We start from the raw sequence: 23,801 nt of genomic DNA, 5'->3' as shown, positions 1-23,801 counted from the left end.
TGCTAGGCGAGGAGTTTGGGTTTTCTTCTGAAAGCAATGAAGAGCCGGTAACAGAATTTAAGCAGGCAAGTGACCTGATCAGATTTGTACTACTGCATTTCAGAAAGATAATTTCAGCGGCAGTGTGGAGAATGGATTGGGTGAGGGTAAGGCTGGAGACCAGTTGGGAAGTAGTTTCAGAGTTCCTGGGGGATGGTGATGGAGAGGCGAAGTCAGCAGCAGTCCTGGTGCTTCAGTGATGGAGAGGAAGGGATCAATTTGAAATGATGAAGAAGTATGAGTCAAAAGATCTTTGTTATTGATTGGATGTTTAGTGATGGAGAGGAAGGGATCAATTTGAAATGATGAAGAAGTATGAGTCAAAAGATCTTTGTTATTGATTGGATGTTTAGTGATGGAGAGGAAGGGATCAGTTTGAAATGATGAAGAAGTATGAGTCAAATGATCTTTGTTATTGATTGGATGTGAGGGTATGACCCTGACATTTGGTGGTAGATCTCAAATGTGCGGTACTGCCATTCGCCAATAAAAGAATCACGTCGCGGGAAGGAAGAGCACTGGGTGGAAAGTAGAGGGTGGATGAGGACTCCAGTAGTTTTGAACACAAGAGATGTTCCTAGGCAGTTAGATATTTATGTCTGAATCTCAGCAGAGAGGTCCCAGCCAGAGCATGAAGCCATTGGAGTAGACAAGATTATCCAGGGAGACTGTGTAGCTGGGAGAGAAAGAGGGTTAAGAGAATTGCCCTGTAGTGAAGGCAAAAACGGAGAAAGTGGAGATAGCAAAGGTAATGAAGAAAGAATAGCTAGGGAGGTTAGAATAAATGACACAGAAGGGGCATCCTGGAAGCCTCCGAAAGGATGATTTTAGGAAGGTTTAAATGCTACATAGAACTTAAGCAAAATAAGACTGCATTTAGCTACAAGGAGGTCACTAAGAGAAGCTGCCGTGTAGAGGTGGGATGACAAGACGGATTCCAGTGCTTGCTTTTGTGGATGAAATGGGAAGAGCAGAGGCAGCATAGACAACATTAAAGAGGCTTGGCTGTGAAGGGAAGCAGGGCGTTCAAACAGTAGTTGACAAGGGATACACAATGAGGTAATGTCTCCTTGGTTTTATTTGTAGGGCTGGAAGAGGTTTTTGGTTGCAACCGTTTTTAAGATTAAAAAGACCACGCCGGGCACAATGGCTCACACCTGTAATCCCAGCACTTTGGGAGGCTGAGGTGGGCGGATCATGAGGTCAAGAGTTCGAGATCAGCCTGGTCAATATAGTGAAACCCCATCTGTACTACAAATACAAAAATTAGTCGGGCATGGTGGTGCACGCCTGTAGTCCCAGCTACTCAGGAGGCTGAGGCAGGAGAGTCACTTGAACCAGGGAGGTGGAGGTTGTGGTGAGCCGAGATTGCCCCACTGCACTCCAGCCTGGGCAACAGAGGGAGACTCCATCTCAAAACAAAACAAAACAAAACAAAACAAACAAAACTTAAAAAGACCTAAAAATGGCTTTATGCAATATAGAAAAAACTGACAGAAAGGGTGATAAGGCAACAATTAATGCAACAAAATCTCTACAGACATTGAGTCAGCATAGTACTCATGTCCCTTCCTAGAAATAAAATCCTTTAGCTACATATTGAAATGCAAGCTATAGAATTCAGTATGTGTCAGTTATTATTTGTTTTTATTGTCCTCAGGAGAATCAATGCTCAATGCTAAAAGACTAGAGTTTCAGGCAAGAAGCTAATCCTGAAGCCAGCAGGAATGATGGAGGTTCCCAGACAAAAATAGTTAGGAACAGAGAATTTAAATACAAGCTAAATATAACCAAGTCATGTATTTCTTTTAATGGGATACCTGCCTCTCATCATAAAGAGAAAACGTGTCCTTGGCTTAGTGATTTGTTGAACATAGGCATTTTTCTTACAAAGCAAGCTTAACAGCAGAAAGGCATATATTTCAGCAAATTAATTTCCTTTTTTTTTTTTTTTTTTAAATGGAGTTTCGCTCTGTCGCCCAGGCTGGAGTGCAGTGGCGCGATCTCGGCTCACTGCAAGCTCCACCTCCTGGGTTCACGCCATTCTCTTGCCTCAGCCTCCTGATCAGCTGGAACTACAGGCACCCACCACCACGTCCGGCTAATGTTTTCTATTTTTAGTAGAGATGGGGTTTCACCATGTTAGCTAGGATGGTCTCGATCTCCTGACCTCCTGATCTGCCCACCTCGGCCTCCCAAAGTGCTGGGATTACAGGCGTGAGCCACCACACCCGGCCCTGCAAATTAATTTCAATCAGGACTGTCTACTAGGCAATGAAGGGTTATAATGAGAAGCACGTTGATTCACTGTTCTCTGTGTTTTCCAGAGACCAGACATGAGAAAATGGGCATCAACCCAGGGGCCATACGAAGAAGGCTCTTCCTCACTGCCATAGGATGAAACCCTAGCTGGGGGTGCCATGGAGCCTCTGTTCATTTAGGCTTCCAAGAAGAGAAGAGTCAGCAGGTACTATTGGATGGTGCTGTTCTTCATTTGCACACAAGCAAGAAAGGGGCTGAGTGAGGACCTTTTCCAAGAACCTAGCCAACCCCTCCAGGATTCTGTGACCAGATGGGGGTGGGTACTAAGGACCCAAATATGTAAGGATCTCTGCTAGATTCTGGAAAATACAGATGCATTCCCAGACATCACCAAGATGCATCCTTGGTGACACTTTCTTGGTACCCCAGCTTCTGTGCACAGGTCTGGGTCTACAGGTTGGCAGAGGTGATTGCCAGTATGGCGGGAACTCAGGGGTAGGCCCTCATCTACCCCTAAACTCTTCCATCTACCCCCAAACCCCTCCTCCTCTGGCCTGCTCTGTGGACTAAAATGCTTATCCTGTAGAGCTACTCTTGTGAGTCAAAACACTCTTTCCCCAAAAGCCCTGCTGAAAGGCACACATCCCACTGAAGCTAAGGAATCACTGGGAGAGGAGGAAGGAAGCCCTGTCTTCATTCATTCATTCATTATTCATTCATTCATTCATTCATTTCTGCAACAATGAAGACTTCGGTAATTACCTAGGATCTGGCCTATTATCACCACTTAAAGCAGAAGATGGGCTGTACCAAATGTAAGTTTTGATGGGGTGGGAAAACCCAGAGTACGGCAAGATTCCCACTTGGAGTCTTTAGAAGAGGAGCGAACAGGAGTGAGGAAATGTCTTGGGAAGCCTGAAGTCACAGAAAGCCCCTGGCTTCCTGGTGGGGCAGAGGACCTAAAGAGGGACAAGGCCAGTGAAGATGAAGTTTACCAGTGTATCGGCTTTGCCAAGTTCTGAGGCTACCACGGAAGATTCAACAATAGCAAATGTAGGCTTTTGACTTTATGACTTCATAAAGTCAACAGATGGTTCATTCAATTTGTGAGCTCAAAACAGCCATTTCACTGGGTCTGTTAAGTGCAGGGAGCAGGGTATGCATAGAATGACCTTGTGTAGTGTAATTATTGTGTAAGGCTGTCCTGGAGCAGGACTGATCAAGGCTTTACCAATATTCTACTGAGGGCCAGGGAGGCTAGGCTGTAAGAATATGCCGGGTTTCAAGATGATTCAACTCTAAATGTACACTTCAGATGACAGGTGAAGTAGTGAAGTCTGATACAAAGAAAAGAGGTGGGAATTCTACAATTTCTGTCTGGCAAGAGAAAAGGGCATCTGGATTCTTCAGGTTGCCACATTATGGTCATTTCTGAAACACAGGCAACCTTGTACCGACAAAGCAGTAAATGAAGTTTGTTGACGCATCTGGATTTCCAGCATGTTGTACACTCATGTCAACCCAGATGCTGGTCAGTAAATGCAGACCCAGTCTAGGGGATGGTGGGAAAGATCCAACTATGATAACTAGGGATGCTCACCACAGAGCCAGACCCTGGGATGGGAAACTCTCCTTGGTCCCAGTGCTTTGTTCACCATGCACAGTTGGCTTTTCCTCAGAAGCCTCTGATCCATGTTCCCCAAAATACAGCCCAGGCTCAAATTTGACCAAGTTGAAAGAAAATTGTTAAGTACCTAGAAATGCCAAGTGCTACTAGCTCAGTCTTGATTACTGCTACTCTTTTTCAGTTTAAATAGGATATATGTGGGGGCCAAATAATTATTATTTTTTTAATACAAAAAAGATTTATTTTATTTTATTTTATTTATTATGTCACAGTCTAGTGCAGTGGAGGGAGCTCTGCTCCATACAGTCATTCAGGAATCCAGGTTCCTTCCACATTGTGATTTAAGGAATTCTCTTTTAGAGTTGGGGTTATGTCTACTCAGATCAGTGGAAAATTGTAATATGTGGTCATGTGACCAAAAATGAAGGGAGATACCGGTTCAGTCATAGTCTGATGAGCCTCAGAATTATAACTATTAAATTCTGAGTTCCCAGAGGATAGAAACTCTGAGATAACCTAGCACCCAGCCAAGCCCAGTGAAAGTGCTCAATGAACACTAAAGGAAGATACAAGAGTGGCTGAATGAGATTCCAGTGCTAAGGAAGCTCTATACGGCAGGAGATTTGATTCCATCAGTTTGGGTAAGTCCAGGCTGGGTATCGTTTTAATCCTCCCCAGGTTGTTTTAATGTACAGCTACTGTCTAGTCCATGGTTTTTCAATGTCAGCACTCTTAATATTTGGGGCAGGATAATTATTTGTTCTGGGTGTAGTTCTTTGTGTTGTAGGGTGTTGAGCAGCATCCCTGACCTCCACCCACTAGATGCCAGCAGCAACACTCTCCTCCTACCCCCATCCCTAATTTATGACAATTAAAAATGTCTCCAGACATAGCCAAATGTCCCCAGGGGTCAGAATCTCCTCTGGTTGAAAACCACTGGTCTAATTCAAGACTGATTTTATAGATGAAGAAACAGAGGCCCAGAGAGAACAACTCACTTGGCTAAAGGACACATCACAAGTCAGTCAGAGAGCCCAGACTCCTGACTCCTAGCCTGGCTCTTTCACTTCTTTATGCATGGCCTTTCTTTTCCCTTCCATGTCTGGTGGAACACATACATTCCACTCTCCAGGGAGCCCTAGAACCAATGCACAGAATCCTAGAATCCTAGAGCTGTGCAGGTTGGGAGGGCAGCAGGTTTAGCTCCTTATTGTTCAGGACAGATTATCTTCTTGGAAACTGATAGAGATGAAGATCTAATGCCTTTCTCTGGGGTCTATGTCAGTGTTTTACAAGTTCATGGTTAAATATCTTCCTTGTGACCAAGGGGAATGTTCCTATTTCTCTTCAAGCCCATTTCCTCTTGTCCAAGTCCCTGTAGACACAGACAACGATAGTTAAGCAATGTCCTCTCTAAGAGCTGAGGGTGATTGTGAAAGATTCCCTTCTAGGCATGCCTGTTGAGCTCTTTTAATTGCAGGGTGTTGGGGGGTGGGGGAGAGAAAGATTAATAAAGGACTCAATTTCCAAGGAGAAAGAGAGTTTATCAGCAGACCTCGGGCCATCCAATAGGCACTTGAGGCCTATGTGTGCATGGGAGGAGGGAAACACCACGGTGGATTTGGAGAACTTTAAATGTATCCATACAAGTAGAGCAGAGGGCACTTCTGGTTAGGTGAGTAGAGAGGGAATGACTCTACTCTAAGGAGTTTAGAACGAGATCGGAGGGAAATAGTGACCCATTAAACAGACGAGTAGAACAGAGACATAATCAGATTTTACTCCAAAAAGATCACTCGGGCTGCAACAAGAGGATGGATTGTCAGGAGCAAGAACGAAGAAGAGAGATCAAAAAGGAGGTTTTTGCAGAGGTCTACACAATAACAAACAAACAAAATCACAACGGGCTGAAGAAGAGCAGAGACCAAGGGATTAAGAAGAAGGAAATGGCTTGGAGAGATCTTTGGTAGAAGAATTGACAAGACTTGAAGTCTGAATAGATGTTGCAGGGAGAAGGAGGACAGAAATTAGGAGAACACCAAGCTTTCCAGCTTGGGTGCCTGGGTAGGTGGGTTGTGGAGCCATTTTCTGGGTAGAGTGAGCAGGAAGAGGAGAGGTCTGGATGGGAAGATAAGGAGTCCACCACGAACTAAGGTGAGAGTGGCCATTTCAGTAGAGCTGACCATGACTGGAGTCATAGAAGCAACAGCATGTAAAGGTCATTTTATCCAAAGTGAGAAGATAGAGTATGTTCTCTTGTCCCAGCTAGGAAGCACCAAGGGAAACTAGCACGTGAGTCAGCCAGCCATAGAAGGCCAAAGCAAGGTCCAAAGCAGCTGTCCACTAGGATCATTTTGGGATTTTAAAACTACAGTGGGCCAGGTGTGGTAACTCACGACTGTAATCCCAACACTTTGGGAGGCCGAGACAGGTGGATTGCTTGAGGTCAGGAGTTCAAGACCAGCCTGACCAACATGGTGAAACCCCATCTCTACTAAAAATACAAAAATTAGCCAGGTGTGGTGGTGGACGCCTGTAGTTCCAGCTACTAGGGAGGCTGAGGCACAAGAATCGCTTCAACCCGGGAAGCAGAGGTTGCAGTAAGCCAGGATCTCACTGCTGTACTCCAGCCTGGGCGACAAAGCAAGCCTCTGTAGAAGAAAGAAAAGAAAAGAAAGAAAGAAAAGAAAGAAAAGAAAAGAAAGAAAAGAAAGGAAGGAAGGAAGGAAGGAAGGAAAGAAAAGGAAAAACTACAGTGCCTGGCTACAGTGCCTGGGTCCCACTCCCAGAATTTCTGATGTCATAGGTCTGGGGTACAAGCCACCATGATGTTTCGAACACAGCCAGTTTTGAGAACTCCAGGTGTAGACAAAGAGATTCACAAACTTTAATGTGCATCCAAAGCCTGGGGAGCCTGTTACAATGCAGATTTGGATTCAGTAGGCCTGGGAGATGTGGCCGAAGAACCTGAATTTATAACAAGCACTCAGGTGATGCTGGTGCTATCCGGTCTGAGGACCATCCTCTGAAAAGCAAGGATGTAGCAACATGCTTTTCAACTCAGGCCACTCCTGAGATCAATGAAACATAAATGTCTGGGGGTGGGACTCAGGCAAAAAGAATTTGTAAAGACACCCAGGGGATTCCAAGAGGAACCCAGTTTGAGAATCATTGGTGTACTTTCTAGAAGACTGCAAGTAAACACTAGGGACCCAGCTGGACCATGCCTGAATGCTCTCCTAGGAATGGCTACTGGCCTCCATCCTGCTTTGTTCTGCCTGGTTAGCAAGAACCTTCCAGGGTCCAGAGTGCAGGCCGTGAGTGTCCACTGAATATGTTTATCAAGAACCCACCTTATGCTTGGGCTGGCTGCCAGGATGATCAGAACATGGGGTTTACAGTGGCAGAAAACAGGTTTTAAAGAGACACTTGAAATGGTGTTGGCGAGGGCTGGAGCAGAAGCCTGCACAGGATCTGGGAAGGAACAAAGGAGGGTGTGGCCATTCCTACTTTGTGAGGTGTGCATCCAGGTAGAGCAGTGCAGAGAGACGGATCCCTGATCCAAGACTTGAAAGATGAGGAACAGATCACCAGGTGGAGAAGATGGCGAGGGAAGGAGTTGGAACCACAGGAGAGTCTGAACCAAGGTACTAAGATGCAAAAGAGCCTGCAGCATTCAGTATGGCAGGCATGGGGGCTGGAGGCAGTAAATAGTTTTTGAGCTGCACAGTGTTTGGTTAAAAGTGCCAGCTGTCACCCCTTTGGGCTGAGATCCAGTTTCCATTGACTGGCTCTGTGACTTTAGGCAAGTAATTTCTCATCTCAGTGTGCTCACCAGTAAATAAACCTAAGAATGGCACATCCTCATAGATTGGTTGAGAAGATTACATGAGTTCATACACTCATACACAAAGCACTTACAAATGGAGCTGGCATGCAGAGGTGCTTAATAAACGTTCCTGAGACAGTGGTGGAGGTGTCCAGACAGGACCCCAGCTGGGCAGTGTGGCTGGAGAGAGGCTTGTGGAGGGCGGGGGAATGTGGCAGGGCTAAGCACGCCATGTGTGGGGTGTGTGTGTCCAGACCTCATCTGGGACACTATCAGCTTCAGGTCCAGTGACGGGAGGGAAGATACTGCAGCATTCGTGCCACCTCATAGACTAGAAGTGACACAGGCCTGTTCACACTCTGTTTTCCCACCACTTCTAGGAACATTTTTCCCTCCAGGTCACACCCAGGTCTAGACAGAGAGTTGCCTTCTATTACTGACAAGTTTTGACACTCCCCTATAAAAACTAGCCTTTTCTTTCATGGTACCACGAATGCCAGATTATTTACATAAAATGGCAGAAACAGATCATCCAGCAACGCCTTGGGGAACAGAGTGGGCAGAGAACAACAGTGTTCGACGCCTGGCGGGCACCCAGAGATGATGGTGCTGTGTCTAGGCAGAAAGATTTCTGCCTCCCTCTGGGATCTTGCTAACCCTTCCCAGTGTTTGCTAACTTCCCGCCCCTTCCTGCTAGAATGAGATTTGACAGATCTCATTCTCATACTCTACTATCTAAAGGAATTTTTGACTCTGGGTTGGCCATCCTTTTCCATCCCAAATATTCCGGGCCACTATGATTAAAGGTCCTTCCTCCCTAAGGTCTCAGAGTAGCATCTATGTCTTGATTCTAATCTGCATGACAATTTTGGGTTAATATTAATTGTGTGTTTTCCTCCTCTAAAAGACGTTCCCTTCGTCTCTTCCTCCCTCCTGTGGATGGATATAAGCCGATACCCCTGCTATTCCGGGCTCCTCCATAACTAAAGGCATTGGTATCCACAGGGCCTTGCACACATCTCAGCCCTTCAATACAGGACCACAGAGCTGACTGCAGGTCTCTTTACACAGTTTGAAGACCCAGAGAGAAGGAGGCTTACAACGTAACTCCAAATTGAGGTCCTGAACCAGAGCAAGAAACTTTTAACTTCTCATTCAGCAGAAAATGCTCATAGTTCAGCTTCTCTCTCTCAAGGGATCAGAGAATCTGGGGGACAGGAGTGGGGTGGGGTGGGGGATTTCCCACAGCTGCTAGGGTCAGAGACAAAGAGGTGGATGGAATGGTCCTTACCGTTACACAGAGCAGCATGGGTCCTCGGATGATCCACCAGATTTTCTTATTCCCATTTGTTGTCCAGCACCTAAGGTCAAAGAGCAGGCAAAAGAAGACTTAAAAACAAGAGGAGGTTGAAAGTCAAAGTCTCATGCTGTCTAGAAGAAGGATGCTTGCACTCAAGCCCTACTTCCCACCAATCATTCCCCCGAGGGGTGGGAGCTGCAGAAGAGAGAACTAAAATCCCTTTCTGTTAGCACTGGTACCGTTTACTTTCCTTAACATTAAATTGCTCTTCAGTGGTAACAGCCTAGTGTGTAAATCTTTCCAAAATTTTCCTCCATGTTCATACAAACATAAATTCCTAAATACGTAGTTTTTGTGTGCGTGTGCTATTTGGAGGAAAAAAACGGGATCGCACGATACACGTTTCGGCAATAGGCTTAAAATAGGCTGTTGAGAATCAGTGCCTAAAAGTTCCCATCATAACTAACTTGTTTTTCTTTAAGTAGTCTCATAATATCCTGCAATATAGGTATATTACAGTTTGTTCAATGATTCCCATGTTGACCAGCATTCAGTGGTTTTTTGTTTGTTTGGTTTTTCTAATTTTTTTTTCCCTCACTATGAACAATGCTGCAATAATCATTCTTGTATTTTTGTCCTTACATACCCAGGGCTGCAGCTAACCTACACAGCATCTTTGAGCTAATTTGCATGTGTAACTAAATTAATAAACTAATTGCTATAAGATCTTTATCTTATCTCCCATTCCTAAGAATATTCTAGATGGCCAAAATGAGAAGGGATGGATATTTTCTTTGGTAAAATGATGTAATTATTTGTATTTAGGCATGCCTGGGAATTACTGGCTCATGAAAGAGTAAAACTGGGTAAATTACCTACCCCGTGTTCTCCAGGTGTGCACGGGCAAAACCCCAGGGCACAACAAATAGCACAGGGAAGGCTGGGGAGAAAACACGGGGAAACGTAGTTAGGAGTTGATTGGCCAAACCTGCCTGCCTCACACCACAGCTGATGGGGCTAACCACAGGTGGTTAAAACATCAAACCTAACATCATGGAGTTGTGGACTGTGAGAGCTGGAGAGACCCAGAGTAGCACAGGGCCGATTCATTGTTTTACCACCCGAGAAACCAGGGCCCAGAGAGGGAAAACGACTTGATACTTGTCACAAAGCAGCTGAGAATAAATCCAAGGGTATTAACCCAAATCTCCTGAATGACTGGCCCAGGTTATTTCCTCTGAATCCTGCAGCACCAAATTCTCCAAAGCGTTTATGGAGGTAGGGGGTCCAAATCTGGATACTCTTGGTCGTATTACTTTTAATCAGAAAACCTCTTCTTGAAGACCTGGTATTATGAACTAAATATAGGTGTCCTCCCAAAAGTCATATGTTAAAGCGCTACCCTCGATGCGATGGAACTTGGAGACAGGGTCTTTGGTGGTAAGTTCTTAGGTTTAGCTGAGGTCACAAGGGTGGGGTCCTCATGACAGGATTAGTGCCCTTATAAAAAGAGACCAGAGAGCTTGCTTTCTCTCTCTCCTCACCATATGAGAATACAGGAAGAAGGCAGCTGACTGCAAGACGGGAAGAGAGCCCTCACCAGAACCCAAGCATGCTGAACTTCCCAGCCTGCAGAACCATAAGAAATCAATGTCTGTTGTTTAAACTACACTGGTATTTTGTTTTGACATTCCAAGTAGACTAATACAGTTGGGGACAGGGTAGGAGGAATATCATCAGATTCCACCAGACTCTCTCAATTTTTGAATGTGTCCATTGGGCTGTTGGGCCTATAGCACCTGTGCATATATGCACATTTGTGCACACACACACACACACACACACACCCCCCTCTTCAAGTCTTCCTGTCCTTGAGGATTTATATGTCCCGGAAGCAACCTCCAGTTAGGTTTCTAAGTCCAACTAAAGTCTCTATTGGGCTCCCATATTTTGATGGATCCCCAAGAGAGGAGGCTGGTGGTCAGGTCACTCACCCCAACCTAACAGCAGGTATCTGGGCCACAGCCGCCTCTCAGGAAGCACTGTGGGCTCCAGCAGCGCGTGGAGGTAGAGGCCTTCAACCAGTAGCCATAAGTAATTGGCACCCACAGAGTAGTGCAAGAGAACCTGGACTGAGCGGCAGGAGGTGGACATCTGCAGAAGACAAAACACCTGAGGGTGAGTCCAGGCTCCCCTGCATCTGACTCCAAGTCAGGGGGAGAAGGACCTCCCAGGGACAACCCCTTTTTTTTTTTTTTTTTTTTTGAGATGGAGTCTCACTCTGTCACCAGGCTGGAGTGTAGTGGTGTGATCTTGGCTCACACTGCAACTTCCAGCTCCCTGGTTCAAGTGATTCTCCTGCATCAGCCTCCTGAGTAGCTGGGATTACAGGTGCGTGCCACCACACCCAGCTAATTTTTGTATTTTTTTAGTAGAAATGGTGTTTCACCATGTTGACCAGGATGGTCTTGATCTCCTGACCTTGTGATCCACCTGCCTTGGCCTCCCAAAGTGTTGGGATTACAGGTGTGAGCCACCATGCCCAGCACCCTCCTTCTTTGCTCTGGTCTCTCCCAGACCCTTGCTGACCATTTCAGGGAGGTTGGCAATAATATCAAAATGTGAAGGAAGGAGGGCTTCACGTAGGTTTTCAAGGCCAGCCTCCTCTTTAACGTTCTAGACATTTTCAGACAAACAAAAATGTAGAAAATTCACCATCAGCAATTGCCTTAATGGAAACACTGAAGAGTATGTTCTCTAACCTCAGTTCAATTAAACTAAAATCAATAATTAAAAAATTTTCATGATTGGAAATTAGAAAATAGACTTCTAAGCAATCCATGGATCAAAGAAAAAAAATAAAACAGAAATTAGAAAGTATTTCTTAACCAAATGTAAACAAAATATTGCACGAACTTACAGTATATGGTTAATACCAAACCTTATGTAATAAAACTTATAGCCTTAAGTGCATTTTTTAAAAAAGAAAAAAGCTGAATATCAATTATTTTAAGGATCATGTAAAAAAAAAAAGTTAGAAAAAGCATAGCAAATTAAGCCCAAGAAAGTACATGGGAGGAAATAATAAAAGCAGAAGTTAATGAAATAGAAAACATGAAATAAAGATAATCAACAATGCCGAAAGTTTATTCTTCGAAAAGTCCAATTGAGAAACTTGTTGCCAAGATGATCAAAGCGTAGGAAAAGGAGCAAAGATAAAATTATCAATAACAGGAATGAAAATGACAACACTCTTACAGATCCAATGGACTTGAAAAAGATCTGAAGAGAATATCATGAACAATATTATGCCAATAAATTTGAACAGTTAGATGAAATAGACAAATTCCTAGGAAAACTCATTTACTACAGCTGACAGAAGAAATAGAATCTGGATATAAGATTCATAATTAATCCATAGTTTAAAACCTTCCAGGGCCGGGCGCGGTGGCTCACGCCTGTAATCCCAGCACTTTGGGAGCTCGAGGCAGGCAGATCACAAGGTCAGGAGATCAAGACCATCCTAACATAGTGAAATCCTGTGTCTACTAAAAATACAAAAAATTAGCTGGGTGTGGTGGCAGGCACCTGTAGTCCCAGTTACTCGGGAGGCTGAGGCAGGAGAATGGTGTGAACCTGGGAGGCAGAGCTTGCAGTGAGCTGAGATCATACCACTGCACTCCAGCCTGGGTGACAGAGCAAGACTCCATCTCAAAATAAATAAATAACTTTCCAATAAAGAAACCTCTGGGTCCAAAATGCTTCACTGGCACAATCAATCAAACATTTAAGGAAGAAATAACACTTATCTTTAATAAATTCTTCCAGAGAATAGTGAAAGAGGAAACAAGTTCTAATTTGTTTTAGGAGGATAGCACAAACTTGATCCCCAACCTGACAAAGGCATTACAGGCCAATCTTTCTCATGAATGTCAACAAGGAAATACTCAACAAAACACAGTATTAGCAAACTAAAGACAGCAACTTAGGAGAAAGAAAATAATATGTCAAAACCTAGTTGGATTTATTCCAGGAATGCAAGGTTAGTTTAATAGGTTACTGCATCATTAGCAGGATAAAGGAAAAACCATCTCAATAGATGCAGATTTCAATGTGGAAAAGCATTGCTGCTTTAAGAAAATAGTAAAATTGTCCCTCAATATCCTTGTTTCTAGGATCCCCTGTGGACACCAAAATCCACTGATGCTCAAGTCCCTTCTATAAAATGGTGGAGTATTTGCCTATAACCTATGCACATCCTTTCATATACTTTAAATCATAGCTAGATTGCTTGTAATACTTAATACGATGTAATGCTATGTGAATAGTTGTTATGCTGTATTGTTTAGGGAATAATGACAAGGAATAAAAGTCCGTACATATTCAGTTCAGACACAATCTTCCTTTTTGTTCCCAAAACCTTCTATCCCTAGTTGGTTAAATTCATGAATGCAGAACTCACGGATACAGACAGCCAGCTATAATTGTAAAATGTGTTGATCTAGTCCAATTCTTTTGTTTGCACATGAAGAAATTCCCACCCAAAGACACACAGCAGCCATGGTGAACCCTTCTGCTTGTGGTTTCCTTCACCTGGGCAGGTGGTGGTTTTGTTAAGTCACGTACTGCTTCTCTAGCCAGAAGGTCTTGGAAATCCTCTTATCTCCCCCTGCCCCTCCCTAGTCCCACCTGCCTGCCTTCTGATTCCTAGTAGTGACCCATCAGGTGGGGAGCCCGCTTTAAACAGTGGGGAAGGGCATTACCTCTGACAGATAGGACATCCACCCATTCTCATTGTCAGGCCTCTTGGAGTAAGAGTTGTAGAAGACGACGTCCTTCACCAGTACAGCCAGGGTTCTCAGGATGAAAGAAGCAAACAAGTTCATGTGGATGTAGTTGCGTGTGCAGTGGAGTTTTCTGTGCAAGGAGAAAACCAAATGCCTTCCCTCAGGAAAGAATGGCTCTGACCAACAGGCCTATGCGTTTTATGCCTGTGTATCTCTCACTAAAGACAGAGGGTCATAGTATAGCCTGCAGAGCTGGACTACTGGATTATGTGACCTTAAATCTCTCTGCCTCATTTTCCTCATTTGTAAAATGGGAGTAATAATAGTTATCACTGGCCAGGTGCAGTGACTCATGCCTGTAATCCCAGCACTTTGGGAGGCCGAGACAGGCGGATCATGAGGTCAGGAGATTGAGACCACCCTGGCCAACATGGTGAAACCCTGTCTCTACTAAAAATATAAAAATTAGCTGGGTGTGGTGGCGTGTGCCTGTAATCCCAGCTACTTGGGAGGCTGAGGCAGGAGAATCGCTTGAACCAGGGAGTCAGAGGTTGCAGTGAGCTGAGATCGTGCCACTGCACTCCAGCCTGGTGACAGAGCAAGACTCTGCCTCAAAAAAAAAAAAAATAGCTATCACCTACAAAGCATCTTCAACATGCCAACCGTGTTCCAAATTATTTACATATGCAGCTACTTTTGAGTATCTTACTCCTTACCACCACTGGAGGTATAGGCACCATTATTACCCTGATTTTATAAATGAGAGAATTAAAGCAGAAGGATGAAGTCATCTGTCCAAAGTCCCAGAGCAGCAAGTCGTAGAGCTGAGATTCAGACACAGAAACTCTCAGGTCAAAGTATAGGTCTCCCAGGTTCTTCTGCCTCTGAGAACAAGAGCACTTACCTCCAGGGGTTGTGGGATGAATAAATCCGTTAATCTGTGCACATAAGTAAGTGTCCAGAAAATTGTTAGTGCTCATCACCTCTTCCTTACACACCTGGAGTCTCCTGCAGGCTCTTTGTGTGTGATGTGACATTTATCCTTGCTGTCGCCAGAGGAAAGAACTCTTCCCCCACTGTGCTCCCTGGGCAGCACATACCCTGTCCTATTTTGCTTTAGAGCTATTGTTACATTTTTAATTTCCAAAAAGAACTTGAGGCAGATTCTTCTGTCTTAGGATTTATGCATTCTTCTAACTAGATTGCGGGCTATTTGAGGGCAGTGACTGGACCTCACTTTTCCCCAAGCCTTAGGCAGAACTGACACTTGGTTGTCCCAGGCTTGGCTGAAGTGACTTTCTGCAGGGCTGGGCAGTTATTTTCTCCTGGCTTGGTGCTGGAACTTTGGGACAGGGCATGGAGGAAGGAGGTCACAGATAATCAGTGGGTACAAGTTGCAGAGTTCTCCTGTAGCTCAAGCATGGTTCTCCCAATGGGATAGATGGTCATGACTCTACCCTAGGAGCTCCAGAACATCTCAGGATTGAGCAGTCACATGAGGCCCAACCTAGGGCTAGCAGAACCCAGGTGGAGAGGTGCTCTGGAGCTGGTATCCAGATCTCCTACACTTATGTCAAATGCTCCTTCTGCCACATTATATCCGCTTACATTCCTGAGACAAGAGACAGCTTTGGAGAGCTTTCTAGTGGGTCCATAAATGTCTCACTTGGGTGATTTCTAAAAACATGATTTAGTAAAAGGCACTCAGGCTTTGGAATGCTGAAAGTTTAGGGAGGGAAAGTGCTCAGATCCTGGACTGCCTGCTTGTGATCCTGGCTTCATTACCCACCAGCTGGCGATCTTGGGCAAGTTACTTCATCTCTCCATATTTCAATTAACTCACGTATAAAGTGGGGATAATAATAATGCTAACCTCCTAGGAAAAGAATGAATCCTAATTTGAATTAGGGATGACATTTAAACGACCTAATGCATGTAACGCATTTAGGAGTAAGAACTTAAATTTGATAGCTAATTGGAGTCCCAGGGCCCTGAATTAAAATCCCAACTCTTCCACCCACTTGTTTGCCTTGGGGAAGATTCTTAATCTCTTCTGTAAAAAGAATGCCTCTGATTGAGTTGTGGTGGGAATGGGCTGTGGTGGTAACGGGTGTGATTAGGGATTTACACCAGGGCCGGGCACACAGCAGGTGTCTAATCCAAAGGAGGTAAAGCTATCAGGAGTCTTGGGTTCAAGTTCTAGCTGTGTAGCCAACTGGCTTTATGGCCAGAGACGACTCAATGCCTCTGATTGGGACATTGCCATCCCTTTCTTCCCCTTCATCTGCAGAATGGGAAGGATGGGCCTCATCCTCTCTCAGGTCATTTCCAGCTTTGGTGATTCATGACACATCCAGCCCAGTCTTCCAGCGCCTTCTAGAGGTAGCCAGTGAGCAAATGACACAATACCATAATTCCCCCATTATCCACACTTTTGCTTTCCACTGTTTTAGTTACCTGCGGTCAATCATGGTGCACTGCAGCTCAAAAATATTAAACAAAAAACTTCCAGACATAAATAATTAAATAAATAGTTCATTAGTTTTACATTATGTGCCATTCTGAGTAAAGTGATGAAATCGAACACTGACCAGCTCCATCCCTTGATCATCACAAAAACAAGGGTGAACATAGTGCAATAAGATATTTTGAAAGAGGCCACATTCACATAACTCTTATTATAGTATAGCATTATAATTGTTCTATTTTAATATGGTTATTGTTGTTAATCTCTCACTGTGTCTAATTTATAAATTAAACTTTATCAGAGGTATGTATGTATAGGAAAAAACAGGGGGATAGAACCAAACATAGGGTTGCTTCTATCCTTGGTTTGAACACTATGTTTGGTTCTACCTCTGGTTTCAGGAATCTAATGGAACTCTTAGAACATATCCCTTGTAGATGAAGGAGGGCTACTATACCTGAACACATGTCTGCAGAAGTTCTACTCACCGAAGAAACAAGAGGAGGATGAGAGCCAGGAAGAGGGAGATAAGAGAGACAGAGTATCCCACGGTGTACATCAGCTGCAAGGTTGACAGCAAGGCATAATGATCCACCTAAACACAGAGGAAGAGCAGACATGACCACCAAGTCATGGAACTATGGCCACAACCCCCAGCTCCACACCCAGGGCCACCAAGGGCCTAGGCATGGACTCCCAACATTTTTTAAAACTTTTCCTTCCCAATCCTTGTTGACACCCAAATAGGGTAGTTTAGACTGCTCTCTGGTACATCTCAGAGGCCAAGGAGCCTTAACAAGTGAAGAGCCCACGGTGGGTCTCACCCCTGTGACTGGTCCCACAGCCCAGCACTGATACACCAAGAGCCACAATATCATAAAGGAATTGTGTTCAGAACAAGAGGGTGCCTTGGGAATGAGGACAGGCTCTTTGCCCTTGGGAGCACTGCCCCTAGGGTCTATGGGTCCTTCCTTCTAGAGGACAGGGCCAGATTTCTGTCTGAATATTTTCTTTCTAAAGTAAGTCTTCATAGATGACCTCTTGGAGGAAGACTCAATGAAACATTGCAATATTTTCTCTGAGTCCCAGGTAGCCTGATTGTGAACAGAGGATAATTTACTGGAAATTCTGTTATTAAATGTGATTTTTGTTCTATGTTCATGAGAGATTTTGGTCTGTAGTTTTATTTTCTTGTAATGTGTTTGTCTGGTCTTGGCATCTGTTTAACGATGGCCACATAGCTGAGTTGGGAAGTAGTTCCTCCTTTTCAATTTTCTGGAGAGTTCATGTAGCATTGGCATTATTTTTTCTTTACATATTGGAGTTACATAGGTCCGAAGTTTTCTCTGTGAGAGAGTTTTAACTACAAGGCAATTTTAATAATAGATACAGGACTATTCTGGTTATTTAGTCCATCTTTAGTGAAATTGTGCTTGTTTCGTTTAAAAATTTATCCATTGTATCCAACAGGTAGAAATTATTGATAGAAAGGCATTCATAAAAATCTTTTATTATCCTTTTAATGTCTATAAAGTATCAGTAGTGATGTCCCATCTCTCTTAATGTAATTCATGACCTCTCACTTTCTCTCTCTCTCTGATCTTTAACTCTTTCCCTTTTTCAGGTTCATTTTTCTAGAGGTTTACCAAATTTATTGATCTTCTTAAATAATCAAGTTTGGCTGGTGTGATTCTGTCCTATGCAGCTGTTCCCTGGAGAAGTGATCATTTACCTCTGTCTATCTTCTCTCCCACCTAAGTACATGCCACCATCCCATGAAGGACTCAATGGACTGGACATGAGCCCCCTGAGGCCCCAGAACTATCTTTTCGGTTGTGAACTAAAGAGCGACAAAGATGATCCCTTTAAGGTAGAAAATGATGAAAAGGAACACCACTTATCTTTAAGAACGGTCAGTTTAGAGTCTGGTGCAAAGGATGATTGCACATTGCTGATGCAGAGACAATGGAATACGAAGGCAGTCCAATTAGAGTAACACTGGCAACTTTAAAAATGTCTGTACAGCCAGTGGTTTCTGTTGGGGGCTTTCAAATCACACCACACATGGCCTTACAGTTGAAGCGTGGTTCAGGGCTGATTAGTGGACAGCACTTAGTAGCTGGGGAGGAAGATGCAGAGTCAGCAGATGAAGAGGAGGAGAATGTGAAACCCTTAAGTATAATCTGGAAAGCAATTTGCCCCTGGAGGTGGTAGCAAGATTCCACAGAAAAAATTAAAACTTGTGGCTGATGAAGAAGATGGTGGTGATGAAGATGATGATGCTGAAGAAGATGATGATGATTTTGATGATGAGGAAACTGAAGAAAAAGCACCAGTAAAGAAATCTATGAGATACTCCAGCCAAAAATGCACAAAAATCAAACCAGAATGGAAAAGACTCAAAACCATCAACACCAAGATTAAACAACTAAGTTTGGGTTTTATTTATTTACCTACCATTTTTCTGCCTCCCATTTAATTAAATTCTATTCATACTTTCTAATTCTTTTCTTTTGCTTACTTCGACTTTAATTTGCTGAGGTTTTTTTCCTAGTTTCTTAAGGTGGAAGTTGGGCCACTAACTTGATATTTTTATGATTTCCTAATATAAGAATGCTATAGACTGGATAAAGAAAAGGTGGCACATATACACCATGGAATACTATGCAGCCATAAAAAAGAATGAGGTCATGTCCTTTGCAGGGACATGGATGAAGCCCGAAGCCATCATTCTCAGCAACCTAACACAGTAACAGAAAACCAAACACCACACGCTCTCACCCCTAAGTGGGAGTTAAACAATGAGAACACATGGACACAGGGAAGGGAACGTCACACACGGGGGCCTGTCAGGGGGTGGGGGGCAAGGGGAGGGAGAGCATTAGGATTAATGTAATCAATCATTACTTTATTGGAGATATAGGCATTATTTTATTGGCGATGTGAGGCTAACAAATACCTAAGCATACAGGACTTAAAACCTAGATGACGGGTTGATAGGTACAGCAAACCACCATGGCACATGTATACCTACGTAACAAACTTGCCCGTTCTGCACATGTATCCCAGAACTTAAAGTAAATAATAATGTTATACATTTCTCTCCATGACTGCTTTGGTTGCATCACAAAATTATTGATATATTTTCATTTTTATTTAGTTAAAATATTTACTAATTTATCTTATACTTTTTTACTTGACTTATGGGTTATTTAGAAGTATATTGTTATTTTTAAAAAATATTTGGGGCTTTTTCCAGACATCTTACTGTTACTGATTTCTAATATATTTTGTAGTTTTAAAAACTAAATTTATTTCTCTTTAATATTTTTTAAATGAGATAAAACATGTATCTTTATATGTACGATTTCTAGTGCTCTTCATTCCTTTATGTAGATGAAAATGTCTACGTGGTATGTTTTTTTCTTTCTCTGTTAACATTTTTTGCAGTGGTGGCCTGGAGACAGAACTCTCAGTGCAACCTTTGAGCTCTTCCAGATCAATCCCAACCACGTTTCTCTCTAGAATTATTCTCTATGGACTTCATCAAGATCCCTATAATCTTGTCAACCTCCGGTTGCGCTTGTTTGCCTCTCCTTGAAACTAAATCTTTCCTTCTAAGACCAGCACAAACCTACCCCCTATAAGAAATCCTCCTCAGATGCCTCTCTGCTTACTGTCAACTCTTATTGTCAAAGTACTTGTGGTTTGCTTCACAAATAGGGGTGTCAATTGTATTATTCATTAATGCTTTGCTTACATTTATCTTGTCTCTCCAGACAGACTATGAAACACCTTGAAAGTAAAGAAGTGTTTTGTGCTTCTGCACACAGAGCGGTGTAGTTTCTTTAAACTATTTCTGTGGCACATCAAGACGTTACTGGGTCATTGAGCATGATTTATTTTATTGGAGATATGAGGCTAACACATTTAATTAAATAACCTAATTATTTATTTTTAAAACGTGTTTGTTTTATGCTTTCTAGGAACAAATTAAGGGAAATGTCTTTTTTTTTTTTTTTTTTTCCATCTGTGTCCTAATTAGTTTGGATTTCCAAGAAGCAGATCCTGAGACAGGAATTGGAATGCAGGCAGTTTGCATAGGAAGTGAAAAAAATTGGCTGGGCACGGTGCCTCACGCGCCTGTAATCCCAGCACTTTGGGAAGCCCAGGCAGGCGGATCACCTGAGGTCAGGAGTTCGAGACCACCCTGGCCAACATGGCAAAACCCCGTCTCTACTAAAAATACAAAAATTAGCTGGACATGGTGGCAGGCGCCTGTAATCCCAGCTACTTGGGAGGCTGAGGCAGGAGAATCGCTTGAACCCTGGAGGTGGAGGTTGCAGTGAGCCAAGATTGAGCCATTGCACTCCAGCCTGGGCAAGAGAGAGACTTTGCCTCCAAAAAAAAAAAAAAAAAAACTGAAAAAAATCATTAGTCAGGACAAATAAAGGGTGGGTTATCAAGCCAGCTGCTATCGTGGGAAGCTGGAGCTTAATCCCACCGGGGAAGCTCTGGGAATCCTCAGAGTCAACTAACCCCAAGACCAAGGGAGTTGGTATGGAAACATACCAAATCTTGCCAGCCATTGATTGAAGGTGGCTTCCAAGGCACATTAATTCCATGGCACTTATGACCTGAATTTCAACAAACAAGTAGGCTTCAGGAAACAGAGAACCAGCAAAGAAATGCATGCACTCATGGTGAGAAGTTAAGCAGCTGTGTACTGAATTAATTACGGTGAGGGGATGTGGGCAGGGCGCCAAAAGCACCTGCTACAGTTGGTTTCATTGTACTTCTTTAGAGGATTTTCTTCAACTGTCCTCTACATTAAGGTCTCTAACAAAACCTGGCTACTTTCCTAGAGGCTCCAAAGCATCAGGTCTCCAGCTCACTCTTAGTACCAACAGGTGAACGTTATATCACTTAGACACCCTTATGAGAAACTTCCTAACCAATATGTGATACACACCCAATGAGGAAACAGGTACTCTCGTACATAGCTGAAGGGAGGACAAATGTATAACCCCGATGGCAATATCTAACAAAATTATATATGCATCTACCGTTAATCCAGCGATCCCACTTCTAGAAATCTTCCAAAAGATATACTGCCACAAATAGTAGCCTACACACACATCTGAGGTTTTTCACTGTGGCGTTTTTAGGAATAAAAGATTGGAAATTAGCCGGGTGCGGTGGCTCACGCCTGTAATCCCAGCACTTTGGGAGGCTGAGGTGGGCAGATCACAAGGTCAGGAGATCGAGGCCATCCTGGCTGACACGGTGAAACCCCGTCTCTACTAAAAATACAAAAAATTAGCCGGGTGTGGTGGTGGGTGCCTGTAGTTCCAGCTACTTGGGAGGCTGAGGCAGCAGAATGGCATGAACCTGGGAGGCGGAGCTTGCAGTAAGCCGAGATCACGCCACTGCACTCCGGCCTGGGCAACAGATCAAGACTCTGTCCCCCACCAAAAATATATATATATTGGAAATAACCCAGATGGCCATAGGACAGTGGCTGAACAAACTGGTGGATATGCTAAGTGAAATACTACGCAGCTGTAAAAAAGAGAGATAAATATTTACAGTGCAGAAAAGCTATAAAAGTTTGGGAAAGCAATTGGAAAAAATATTAAATACGGATGAAATAGGCCATGTGATAAAAATCACTGTTAATTTTACTTAGTTGAAATAATGGTAATGTAGTTGTGTAGAATGATGTCCTTAATCTTAGGAGGTACCCAGTGAATTTGGGGGTGAAATCTCATGATGTCTACAAATTAGTTTTAAATATTTCAGAAAGAGAGAAACAGAGAGAAAGCAAATGTGGCAAAATGTTATTACATTTTGAATCTAAATAGTGGGTATATGAGTGTCTACTATATTATTTTAATTTTTCTATATGTTTCAATAGTTCAAAATAAAATGTTGGAAAATATCATATAATCAATGGCTCTATTATAAATTATATTAAAAATTAAAATGTATTAAAATTATATGCCATATATTAAAATTATATACAGATATATCAATTCATATGTATTAATTATGTATTTAAGAATAAAAAGTACTTTTTAAAGGACAACATAAGGCATAATCATTTTCATTCCATTAAACACGATTCCATACTAAGTCATCTAAACACACTTGTTAATGCTTATGCGTGCGCGCGCACACACACACACACACACACACACACACACAAAATCTCCCTTAACAGTGCCATTTAATATGCATAAGGACCCCCAGCATCTCATTAGTTGGAAGAACATAACATATTTTGTTTGCCAAAACTCTGAAGGGCAAAAATTTACTAACACTGGCCTTTTTTGGGCAAAATTTCAACCCTCTATTAGAAACACAGGTAAACATGGCCAGAAGTTGTTTTTTTTTTTTTTGTTAAGTATTTGAATTCTTGGAAATCTGCCATTTGCAGAGGGGAGGAGGCAATGCCCTTGTCCCCACTTTTCCAAAGAGAGAATCTTTCCTTCCTGTCTTTGAAAAAAGTGCAGTTTTCAAACCTTGCTTAGTGCTCCCCATTTGCTGACTTGGGAATGGTGCTACTGTGTCCGCACACTCGTGGTCCTCAACCTTGGCTGCATATTAGAATCATCTGGGGAACTTTGCAACTAGTATTGATAGCTAGGCCCCACCACAGACCAATTGACTCAGAATTTGTGAAACCATTCATGTAGTATTTATTAAGTGCCTACTGTATGCAAAGGCCACTGTGCACCCCAGTACTAGGTCAGAGGTTTAGGGGTGATATTCAAATATGACTATGACTTTGTCGTTGTTCTCAAACAGTTTGCAGCCCAGGAGAAAAAAATATATACACAATTTGCCTAATTCAAGGCCTGCCATTAGCATAACTTTGGTGTGAAAAAAGTCAAATTCTTGAGATAAACCGGATCCAATCCAACTATAGGTGTCCTTCTGATCCCTTTCAGAGGTGTGACCTCTCACACAGTAAAACCGTATAAGGATCACAGAATTCTGTTAACTCAAATCCAGTAGGAAAGTAAGAGGGTTAGAAAGAATTCCCCGAGGACATGGAGGATCCAGTTGAAGGTTTCTCATGTCTGATGCAAGATTAGACATGGAATCTTGCTGTGTTGTGCAGGCCGGTCTCAAACTCCTGGCCTCAAGTAGCCCTCCCATCTCAGCCTCCCAACGCACTGGGATTATAGTTATGAGCCATTGAGCCTTGATGGAAGATTAGGATACACTTAAGGGAGCCAAGGACATGCCAACACCCACGAGGTTCTGAAGGAACAGAGCCCCAGCCAGGTGGCTCCCGTTAGAGCAAATAGCTAGGTTATGAAACGTGTTGAACCTGAATACGATCAGCCTCCTCTAACAGAGGTGAACCTGGGGCTCAACTTGTTGGCAAGAGTGAATACAATCACCCTGGTAGACCCGGTGGTGTGGTCATCCTGGCTTGCAAGAACCGATTGGCAAATTTTCAGGGAACCAGTTGTAAAACA

General features: G+C 43.2%; 1 protein-coding gene across 1 annotated transcript in view; it reads right to left on the bottom strand.

The window, feature by feature from the left end:
* The window catches only part of GLP2R (glucagon-like peptide 2 receptor), a 73,265-nt gene that overhangs the window by 27,135 nt on the left and 22,329 nt on the right, over positions 1 to 23,801 (bottom strand). Inside the window, exons 5-9 of the mRNA XM_011973159.1 lie at positions 16,800 to 16,906; positions 13,821 to 13,974; positions 11,052 to 11,211; positions 9,937 to 9,997; positions 9,049 to 9,118 (exon numbers count right to left, since the gene is read on the bottom strand). Coding sequence (XP_011828549.1) covers positions 9,049 to 9,118; positions 9,937 to 9,997; positions 11,052 to 11,211; positions 13,821 to 13,974; positions 16,800 to 16,906 — 552 coding nt within the window. The remainder of the gene's footprint in view (positions 1 to 9,048; positions 9,119 to 9,936; positions 9,998 to 11,051; positions 11,212 to 13,820; positions 13,975 to 16,799; positions 16,907 to 23,801) is intronic.

This window comes from Mandrillus leucophaeus, unplaced genomic scaffold, assembly GCF_000951045.1.
Source record: "Mandrillus leucophaeus isolate KB7577 unplaced genomic scaffold, Mleu.le_1.0 Scaffold135, whole genome shotgun sequence".
In the NCBI taxonomy this organism is placed as follows: Eukaryota; Metazoa; Chordata; class Mammalia; order Primates; family Cercopithecidae; genus Mandrillus; species Mandrillus leucophaeus.
This window is presented reverse-complemented; position numbering and strand designations above follow the sequence as displayed.